This window comes from Vigna radiata, unplaced genomic scaffold, assembly GCF_000741045.1.
Source record: "Vigna radiata var. radiata cultivar VC1973A unplaced genomic scaffold, Vradiata_ver6 scaffold_275, whole genome shotgun sequence".
In the NCBI taxonomy this organism is placed as follows: domain Eukaryota; kingdom Viridiplantae; phylum Streptophyta; class Magnoliopsida; order Fabales; family Fabaceae; genus Vigna; species Vigna radiata.
In genome coordinates this window covers 398132-409622 of record NW_014543809.1, presented here as the reverse complement: position 1 = coordinate 409622, position 11491 = coordinate 398132, and the positions used below count along the sequence as shown (strand labels likewise).

The window sequence follows — 11491 nt, the reverse complement described above, 5'->3', positions numbered from 1 at the left end:
TATTTTCTGAAAAATATTTATTTGAGAGGTTAACTTTGCTCTTGTGTGTATGTATAAAATTTCGGATGGTCAAATAAGTACATCGAAAATGACTTATTGTCCAAAATTCTATGACCAACTTAAGTTTTGGTGTAATAACCTATGGATTTTTTTAACTCATTGTTTTGTTTCTTTGTTGGATAATAAATGAAAGTGTCCATGTGTTTTGATACACATTATGAAGGCCAAAGAATTGAAGAGAGAAATCTATATATAATGGGAAATTTTTTACTGATGGGGATCACTCCTTTCAAATTCAAGGCACTACATAGTGTATGCCCATTGTTCTTTTGTTGATATTTTTATATAACAGTTTTGTATAACCACCTACTTCCATGGTACACTTTACTAATGCATCATATCACTCAGTGGTATCAAGGTTTTATAGATGACGAAAAAATGGTGACTAAGTTCATTAGTACTTCACAGTGGATTTAATTGCATCCAAAATCTGCATAATGAATGACAACCTTGTATCAGTCACATATCTTAAACATGATGCATAAAAGAAAAAGAAGATAAATTTGAGGTAAACAAAGCATTACCTTATTTTTGGTTGGCATATAGAAAGGTTCAAAAACCAAAGGAAAAGGAGTGTCGAAACCACAAATTCTTGCTACAGGGGCCTCTAACTGTGTCACAAGACAAATACAAGCTGAAGACATGTCTTACAAAAGACAAATACAAGCTTAAGACATGTATTACAAAAGAAATATACAAGCTTAAGACATATGTATTGAAATTCCTACAAAGAATAGAAATAAAATCAAATGATAAATATATAAATAGATACAAACCTTAATTATAAATCAATTTTATAAGGTTAAGTTTAAAATACACTTTATAAACATTATATATACATGCATAAATAGATACTCATACAGAGTTAAACTTGTCTAAAAGACTAAAAGGTAACATTGATATTTTGCTCTCTTTTCATATGTAAGAAAAGTACATTTATAGAACCTAAAAACATGTCAACAACTACAGTATGACCCCACAAGTGTCATCATCTCATTTTAAAAAATTAAAACTATAAACTAAATATTGTAAATGTTATTTTTAACATTATAGGACCACCATATAAAATCTTTGAACCATTTTCTTTTTCTTCTCAATCTTTTATTCCTCTAGGTGGGATTTTCATGAATTTTGAGATTTCTACATGAAAATGTGTTGAGGAGGCTAATGAAAATGAAAATTACCCTTGTTGAGAGTATCATTTGAAAGGAAAATCTGCAGATATACATTATGGGCTGGGAGCTACACTTGTATGCACATGGTACTAAATCATTCTAATTAAAGACTCCAACTTTCAGAGGTATACATAAAAATATATAAGCATACCCTTGAGAAGCAACGCTCAACAATGGAAGCTGAGATTTCAGCACCAAAACCTCCAGTTATAGGAGCCTCATGACTAACCTACAAATTACATCAGTGCATCATGTGAGTTGATACCAAACCAGGTTACAGTATTATTCAGTATACTGTATACTCACAAGCAATCTTCCTGTCTTGTTAACTGAGGCCTCTACTTTTTCCTTGTCCCAAGGAATTAGTGTCTTCAGATCAATCAATTCACAAGAAATTCCCTCCTGCAGAATCTCATAATAACATTAGAATTGAATTTAACTTAAGAGATGAAAATGTAGGCATCCACTTACGAATTGAATTCCTTATATACAGGTCATATATTATAGCAGAAATGAGAAATTGAAATGTCAAACTTTCTTTTACAGAATAGAACGATCTTGTTCTTGTGTAAACACAATTTCTGAATTAACACAAAGTAGTTTAAAAGAATATCATCTAACTTATCAAGTCATTTGAAACCATAGAGGAGAGCCAGTGAATAGTGAATAGGTTGCTCTTGATACTTTAGACTCCCTATATATGTATAGTTCTAGTTTGATCCTATTCATGTGAACCTTTTGGGAAGTTTTCCTTGGGGTGAACATAAAATAATATGGTGTGATGCAGAATACATGTTTCAAGAGCTATCAGTTGCAGTGCAACAGTCACTTACTTTTTCCGCATCAGTACAAGCTTGTTCCATAATAGATAATTGAGCTCCCCATCCCACAAGTGTTACATCACTTCCTTCCCGAATCACCTGAATACACATTTCAATATTCATCAGAGTAAACGTTTCCCAGAATCACGTCTCAATAGTGTTGTGCAAAACTTTCTTTTATTCAGTGTGTCATTTGTACCTCAGCCTCAGATAAAGGCAGCATGTAATCATCCTCCGGTACTTCTTCTACGGCCAAACGATAAAGCCACTGAAACCATAAATCACAATATTAAAAAAGTAAAAGGTGCATACTATGCTCATAATTCACTAAGGCTATTTTGGTAGAAAACAACCTTCGGTTCAAAAAACACTATAGGATTTGGATCTCGAATGCAAGACAACAACAACCCTTTTGCTTGTCGTGGACTTCTGGGGATGACCACCTACAAAGAAACTTAGTTAAGGCATTTGGGGAAAAGTACTTATCTAAGAAAGGCAAAATATTCAAAGAAATTTTGTTTTCCCACAAGAAATGAGCGGCATGCTATAGTTCTTATGTAAAACGAGACTGGCATAAACTTGAATCCCAATCAATGGAAATACAGGGGACATGGAGAAAGAGACCATGACTTGTGGTTCTATTGGGCCTGAATGGATAAAGTATACAAATCTACTTCAACCTACTAAAATTCTAGAAAATGTAGTTTAAACATATTTAACATTCCATCTATGATCAAGCATTCAGATTTCGTATGAGCCCAATATTATGTGAGTATATATCCAAGATTCCATATTGACTTGAGATGTGATTAAATTATAGTATATAAATAGATGCAAACCTCACTGAACAAGTTAATTTTTATGAAGTTGTATTATGCTTAAAATCCACACTTTCTAAGATTCTATCAAAATCTAACCTAGAGAAATTTTTTGAGCCTATCATGCCACCCACTATCGAACTATCAATAAATATTTATTTCCATTGTTCTAAATGTCCAATTTTCGGTGTGAGGTGACATACTAAAGTTATAACCAAACTATAATATATAAAGTGAATGCAAACCTTACCTTATAATGTAGTTTTGTGAGGTTGAGTTAAATCTAAAAGTCACTTTCTATGATATGACCAAATTATAATATATAAAGTAAATGCAAACCTTACCTTATAATGCAGTTTTGTGAGGTTAAGTTAGATCTAAAACCCACTTTCGAAGAGTACCCCCGTTAGGGACTTTGAGAGTATGTTATCTAGATGCATCTTAGTCAAAGGAACCTTTTCTATAATAAAATAGCCGTCCACTTAAATATTGTTCAGTCCATTTGACTATATTATACATTAAAAACATTAATCTTCCTTTTAGATGTTATCGTTATTGAATAACTTAGTGTTCAACTTCGTTGAAATGATTTTGCTGTCATTACTATTCCACTCACCTTGACAATATTCCTAAGTGGACAAGTGAGCAATTTATGATTGCCATGGATTTCAACTCTTGCCTTGCCATACTACCTTAAGTTTAGAATTTGAATATTTATAAAATCTATTGAACAATCACACACTATATTGTAAGTGGTCTTCTTATTTGAACAACATGGAAAGAAATAGAAGTGAAGGAAATTAAGGTTCTGACAAACACATTGAAGTCCATAAGAAACCAGCATACTTTTATACCAGGAACATGACAGAAGAAAGCCTCAGGGGACTGAGAGTGGTAATGCCCACCATGGCCCACAGCTCCATAAGGGGTTCTAATTGTTAAACCTATAAATGAGTACAAAAAATGAATACAAGAACTGAAAATAGAGATGAGCCAAACTTCAATATTGAAGCAGTGAAAAGAGTTTACCACCGCAATTAAATTGGTTCCCACTTCGGTATCTGAATTTAGCAGCTTCATTGACAATCTGGAAACTAAAAATGGTCAATTACTGATCAAAAGGGGCTTTTTGACTAAACCAAGCCATGGAAGGTAGCTTGCCTGGTCAAAAGCAGGGAAAATGTAATCTGCAAACTGGATTTCTGCTATGGCTCGATTTCCCTATCAGGTAAAATACATAAATAGCTTGAATGTATCAGATTGTAGTAAGGTTTTGTAACACAGTTACAAAAGAATTACTTTAACCTCATATACTCACCATAGCTGCAAGACCAATACCAAAGCCAATAATACCCTGGGAGTAGCATTGCAGTATAAAAATTTATGTCAATTCTTAGGATATAAAAGATACAAAAATAATTAGAAAGATAGTTGTTGTAAAAAGAAAAAATCAGTAAAATGCACAATCAAATTCTTTGAACACAATATAAGAGTAAGATTCCATCAGACCATGGTTTAGAATGTTAGAATTTACTTCTGATTTGTGTGATATTGATAGGTTTCTGAACAAGAATCCCAATCAAGAAACCCCCTCTCACTCACACAACCCAGTAGATATGAAAGAATGAAACCAATTTGTATTATTCACAGTAAGAAATGGTCTTTACAGTCACAACTCAGGGGCATAATCCCCTTCACAGGTCTAAAGAGCCTGTCAACAAACAATCTTCCAAAAAACTGCCTTCTAACTATACAATCAATCTATTTATACAATTCCTCTGCCTTCTATCCTAATCCCCTTTCCCATTATATTCAAATACCCTATATCCTAACATTACACCCCGCTGCAGAACAATCTTGTCCTCAAGGTTGGAATCGGGAAGCTTGGTCTCATGGCTCCTCTTCCTCATTGAGTTACCATAAGAAGGGAACCCACTGTCCATGCCCTCCAATTCAAGTCGGGAGGCTTGGGTGGTGGCAATTCCTCCTCTTCTTCTTCGACCAATATCAACATTCGTAATCCCTTCTCCAGGCATTGATGGCCTGGACTAAACGGCCCTCCGCACCTAAAACACCTTTCGTCCTCCCTTCTCTTCACGAACTCTGAGTAAGGTAAGTTTCGGATATTTCTCCCCCTACCATTGAAACTGGGTTTCGCTATTCCGCTTCCCTGGGTCGCCTCCTTATTCACTGACCCTACACTCTCCGCGGCCCCCCCTTGACCTTGCGTGTAACCACTGGGTTCGATTCGCATCACAGCCCCGATTGTCCTTCCCCAAGAACCCTGGTTCTTGGCCGTCAACCCGCCTCCGGTCTTCGCACTGGCGCACAGCTCCTCCACGTTGCGCGCGATTTGCTTGGTCGTCATCAAGTCTTGCGTATCATGTGGCCACACGTGGTTGCGAACCCCTTCCTGAAGGCCCGCCATGAAGTAACCCAGGAGTTGCTCTTCGTGGATCTGAGTCGTCTGCCCCACCAGAACTTCAAAGTCCCAAATGTAATCCTCCATCGGCCCCGCTTGCTTAATGGCCGCCATCCTCTCAAAAACCGACCCTCGATTTCTCCCTCCAAACCGAATCACCATCGCCCTTTTTAATCCTTCCCAAGAATGGTTCTTGGATTTCTCCGTCCAAAACCGGAACCAATAACCTGCATACCCTCCATGCTGATGAAGGCCAACCGCAACTTTTCTTCTTCGTCCACCCTCTAAACTTCAAAAAAATTTTTTGCCCTACTAATCCAGTTCAACGGATCGCCTCCTTCAAACATGGGTAACTCCACCCGTTTCCTCCAATTAGGTTGCCCTTCTTGACTCCCTTCACCTCTTCTTCCCCTCTCTTCGTCACGTCTACCCCCGTTCCCTCCAAACCGAATCACCATCGCCCTTTTTAATCCTTCCCAAGAATGGTTCTTGGATTTCTCCCTCCAAAACCGAAACCAATAACTTGCATACCCCTCCATGCTAATGAAGGCCAACCACAACTTTTCTTCTTCGTCCACCCTCTGGACTTCAAAAATTTTTCTACCCTACTAATCCAGTTCAACGGATCGCCTCCTTCAAATATGGGTAACTCCACCCATTTCTTCCAATTAGGTTGCCCTTCTTGACTCTCTTCACCTCTTCTTCCCCTCTCTTCGTCACGTCTACCCCCATTCTCATTAACAGACGACTGGCTTCCATCACTTTGTTAGTTGTCCTGGTGCCGATCATGTTCCCCCAACATCCTCAAAATCGCCTGGATATCATGGTGCATGGACACAGAGTCTTGTCTCAGCGCCCCCGTCTCATGTCACAGCTCCTCAATATTTGCTTTCATTTCTGCCACAGCAATCTCTATGGCTTCCAACTGGCCTTCTACCACCACCAATCTTCCCTCCATCACGCGTGAGTTCCCCCTCTCAATTGGATATGGCAGCGCTCCCTTGATATCCGGCGGGTCGGACCAATTTGATAGGTTTCTGAACAAGAAATCCAATCAAGAAACCCCCTCTCACTTACATAACCCAGTAAATATGAAAGAATGAAACAAATTTGTATTATTCACAGTAAGATATGGTCTTTACAGTCACAACTCAGGGGCATAATCCCCTTCACAGGTCTAAAGAGCCTGTCAACAAACAATCTTCCAAAAAAACTGCCTTCTAACTATACAATCAATCTATTTATACAATTCCTCTGCCTTCTATCCTAATCCCCTTTCCCATTATATCCAAATACCCTATATCCTAACAGATATTAGAACCATATATTTATGCTTATTAAATATACTGACATTCACATGAGAGATAGGAAGAAATAAAGAAAAAGGAATCACAAAGGCAATGTGAAATCATAAAAATAAATACCTGCTCACAGAGAGGGGTATTGAAAACCCTCTTTTTACCAAATTGGTCTGCTAATCCTGTTGTGCAACGGAAGACACCACCAAAGCTTACATCCTCTCCAAACACATAAGAGCTGTGATGATGTGCAAGAGAAGATAAGGAAGTACACCAGATAATCATGCTATACATAAACAACTCATAATAGTGCAACTGATAGAACCTTAAAGTAGGATATGTAACACAGAAACTCAGTTTGTCAACGTATTAGAAGAAACAGAACCAAACAACTTCTCAAACATGCTAACGCTTCATCGAAATATGCAACATCTAAATATTACTTTAACATAGTTTAAAAGAGTGTTGAAATACAAAGCTTCCAAGAGCAACCTTTGTGAACAAAGTTTCGCATACATAAGAATTCACGCTTCCATTAAATCTCAAAATAATGTTCTATATAGGGGATTTGAGACATGGGAGTCACCAGCAACTACTTGTAGACTTCCCTATTAGGTCCTTTATAGAAAATATAAAATCATTTCCTTAACAGAAGCCCCAAACCTAAAATAAAGATCAAGTTTTAACAAAAATCTAAAAATGAAAATGAAAAAACTCTGGGAATTGAATGTTTCTTGGAATGATGTTAGATGCAATAGTGTTACAGTCCAATGCTTTCTTTCCCCCATAGGCCCCCACTCCAAGGTTTTTTTTTTTTTTTCTATTTTCTGATATCAAAGTTGGAAACCACCTTTCAGAATAACAGGGAAACAATGCAAATGATACACACCGAAATTCCTAAAGCTAAAGGAGATGTTTCAAACCATTTCATCACCTCATATGATTTGAGTTACGTTAACTTGAAACTATACAAATTCCAGCAGACTATGTACAAATCGAAGCGTAACACAAGAACTCAACACAGTTTGAAGAAGTAATTAAACAGAACTAATTCCAAGCAGTTTGTTTCTACACATTAAGGAAAAGGAAAAATAAATACATAAAACAAACAAATTAGGTGAAAGCTGATACTGTGAGATCCTTATATCACTGAATTTAAACTATACAATTGAAATGAATAATAAGGGTTAAAACTAATTAGACCGATCATGCATCTAGAAATGTAAGATCAAGATTACTCTTATCACCTCTCACACTCCTACTAGTTATATGTTCATGAAATAAATAAACGGAGAGACCAACCGGGGATCAGAGTCCAAGGCAATGTGCAGAGCCTGATTAATTGCAGAACAGAGGTTCAATGATTTCACACCTTGCTCAGAACCACCCTTTTGAATACTGGTGGAGGTGGAAAATCCTCTCTTGTAAACCAAAGAGACCAATCTTCCAAACTTGGTAGACATGTCTATGATGTGAAAAACTTGCTGAGACAATGCTCCCCCAAAAGGGATTTGAAATTGAATTTGATCAAACTCTTTTCTCCCTTCTCTTCAAGTTCAAAATTTTCGGGCCTTCAAGTTCAGGGTTTGTTGGGTGTGTCTACAAGTATCTTCAGTATCTTGCTCTGTGCAGGGAATACGAAAGAGGATAAAATTATAGAAAAATCAAATTAAAAATTAGGGGGAGAAACATCGATTGGGGTCAAATCTGAACCATAAATAAAAACTATTAATTGTAAAATTTGTGAAAACCAGAGTTGAGAATCGTCCAAAAAAACGCTAACTTTTTGTAAAGTTGTTACTTTTTCACTGAGGTGCAACAGGTGTCATCAACCACAATAACGTTGTTGTTTGGTTCAGAAAATTGAAGTTAATAATAATAATAATAACAATAAGAAATAATAATAATAAAAAGCAGATAAGATCTGGTGTGTGTTCGAGTCACTGACCCTATCCAGCGGATGCAGCTTTATTTATCTCCTATTATGATAACGTGTAAAATGAGGTTACTTCTATTGTTACAAAAATAGGATAATTTTTATCGCCTAAATATCCAAGTTCATCTTTTGAAAAACTCAGACACCTACTAATAAGTTTTTTAATAAACTTGGTCATGAGAAAAAGTTTTCTTTTTCTTTTTAATAATATATCATTGTATTTTATTATTTTCCTTTTGTAAGAAGTATGCATGAACGGCTAAATCTCATAAAGACACTTTTTTTTCACCCTTGATTCCCAGGCATAAGACACGATGAATGCAATTTTTTTTACAATTATTTAATATGGTACTCAATTTTTTATTTTCTCAATATAGTTTCCATATTTGTTAAAAATTATTATGAAAACTCTTATATTAACATTGTTATGCACTTTCGATGTCTTTATTTATGTTAGTCATTTTAATTGCGTCTCTCGAATGAATTTTTATTTTTATAAAAGAAATTTTGGTAGAGTGTTAAGTATTAGGAGTAGTGTTAATACTTAGAGAAAATTTTGGCAAGGTAGCTGAGTATCAGAAATGGTGTTAATATTCATTTTTAATTGGGTGAAGATATCATTATATGGTGTCAGCTTCAGTATAGACCTAATGATTTTCTGTTTAGTACATAGCATGTTGTGCTTACTGTATCTGCCAAGAAATATTTTGGCATGTCCCTGTCATTCCGCATAGACCTTGCCAATTCTTCAAGAGCTCTGTTTTTCCTTTCTACAACTCCATTCTACTGTGGAGTTCTGAGTGCTGAGAAGTTATGCATGATTCCCATTTCAGCTAGATAATCATCAAATTCCTTATTCCGAAATTCTCCTCCATGATCACTTCTAATAGCCTTGATCTTGAGATCCATTTCGTTTTGAACAGCAGCAGCAAATCGTTTGAAAACTTTAAGTACATCATTTTTGGCTGCAATGAAATAAGTTCATGTATATCTTGAATAGTCATTCACAATGACTAACACGTATGAATTCCCTCCGAGACTCTTTATTCTGGATGGTCCAAATAGATCCATATGAAGCAACTGCAGAGGCTTCTTGGTTGACATTTCACTCTTGCTCTTGACTGACTGTTTGGTTAACTTCCCTTTTTGGCAAGAATCACATAACCTGTCAATTCTATATCGAATCTTGGGCAGGCCACTTACTAGTTTCTTGGAGACGAGCTTGTTAAGTTGACTCATACTGATGTGAGCCAGTCTCTTGTGTCATAGCCAAACATCTTCTTCTTTAGTCATCAAACACACAACAGATTCGAACGAGTTATCTGTGAAGTCGATTAAATAGATGTTGTTCACCCTTTTTCCCACAAGCAGTAACTCATTCGTTGTCCCGTTGCTCATCAAACAGTATTTGGGTTTGAAGGTAATCTTTAATCCTTTGTCACATAGCTGACTGATGCTAAGCAAATTGTGTTTTAACCCTTCAACAAGTAAGACATTTTTAATTTCATAAGATGAAGGGGTTTCTATTTTACCTATACCGATGATTCTTCCTCTGTTGTTGTCACCATACGTAACATGATCAGCGGCTTTACACGAAATATCTGAGAACTTTGAAGGATCTCCAGTCATATGTCTCGAACATCCATTGTTGAGATACCATGTGGAACTTTTGAACTGTTTTTTCAGGTCAGGTTTGATAGTTTTGGACTTTGCCATCATATTCAGTTCTTCCTTATTCTTGACTTTTTTGACATCAGCAGGATCATCTTGATTGTTCATCTTTTTCAAGAACTTTGTAAATTTGCTGCCCAACAAGATTGATTTCTGCATCTGTGAACATGGTTCTTCATCTCGGGTTGCCTTGCATTCCAAGTTTCCTATTTCAAAGGTTTCAAAGAAACCATCAGTTACAGACTTTAGCTTCAAATTACAGGGTGCAGATGCAACATCAATTTTAAAATCATACGATCTTTTTGAATGCGAAACAGAAATCATCCCCAGGTTTTATAGTCGAATAAGATAAAAACAGAGTCGACTAAATTTTCAAATATATTATGAAAATCAGCTCTGGTGCCAATTGTTAAAAAACAGGTAGGCTTCGTTTACACCAAGAGGAGGGGGGTGAATTGGTGTTGTTTCAAAAACAAAATCTTTTCGCAATCTTTAAACAAAAGTATAAAGCTTTTTTATCTTTCTTGAAAGGCAAGTAATGAAAATTTCTATGCAGCGGAAAAAACGTAGTTGACTGCATAACAGATATAGTCGACTGAAATAAAGAGTGCAGGGATAGAGAAAATCAAACACTGGTTTTTATGCTGGTTCGGCCAACAATGCCTACATCCAATGTCCTTCCAACCCAGGAAGCAAATAAATTATAATGGTTGCGGTTTTTACAACAAGGAATTTATAGAAGACCTCATGTGAAAAATATAAATATCCTCTCTAAACCAAAACAAAATATAGTTGCAATAACCAAAACTAGACTTGCAGCAAGAATCCCCTCTTTTGCAATCTGAACCCACGTCGAACAATCCTCAATGTCTAACCCCTGTATCACAATAGGTCAATTCCAACACTCTTCACAAGATGTCAAGCCTTCAATCAACGCAACAGTCTTCACAGGATGTCAAGCCTTCAATGATCAATCAAGAAACACCTTCTTTGTGCAGATAATGATCACACAGTCAGCACATAAGCCTTCTCCGTTTGAATCTCTCTCAAGATAGATCACCACCGTCTTCTTGGAGAATTCTTGGAGCTGTTAACACAGAGAATTTAATCTGAAACAAGAAATGAAAATATCAGAGCATCAAAAGTCTCTGAACAACTCGTGCTCAGCTAATTTATAGTTTTCTGTCAGTCAGGTTGCTTCTCAGTCGAATAGCCTACTAATTCAGTCGACTGTATTATTATAGTTATAACAGACAGTCAACATAGAGGCTCTCAGTCAACAAAAATCAA

At 36.3% G+C, this 11491-nt stretch overlaps 1 protein-coding gene across 2 annotated transcripts; it reads right to left on the bottom strand.

The window, feature by feature from the left end:
- Window positions 1-218: 218 nt before the first annotated feature.
- Window positions 219-8393, bottom strand: LOC106754885 (2-oxoisovalerate dehydrogenase subunit beta 1, mitochondrial). Of its 2 annotated transcripts, XM_014636954.2 has the most exons (14): window positions 8378-8393; window positions 7897-8218; window positions 6721-6832; window positions 4193-4228; window positions 4036-4095; window positions 3904-3961; window positions 3721-3818; window positions 2410-2499; window positions 2256-2324; window positions 2069-2155; window positions 1542-1637; window positions 1387-1464; window positions 585-671; window positions 219-490 (listed from the first exon to the last, which is right to left on the bottom strand). In XM_014636954.2, exons 2-14 carry the CDS (start codon window positions 8055-8057, stop codon window positions 455-457), a joined length of 1068 nt encoding a protein of 355 aa, XP_014492440.1. In that variant the 5' UTR covers window positions 8058-8218; window positions 8378-8393; the 3' UTR covers window positions 219-454. The 2 variants fall into 2 exon arrangements, with proteins under 2 accessions (XP_014492440.1, XP_014492439.1); XM_014636953.2 differs by lacking the exon at window positions 8378-8393 and having other exon boundaries at window positions 7897-8355.
- Window positions 8394-11491: the final 3098 nt, after the last annotated feature.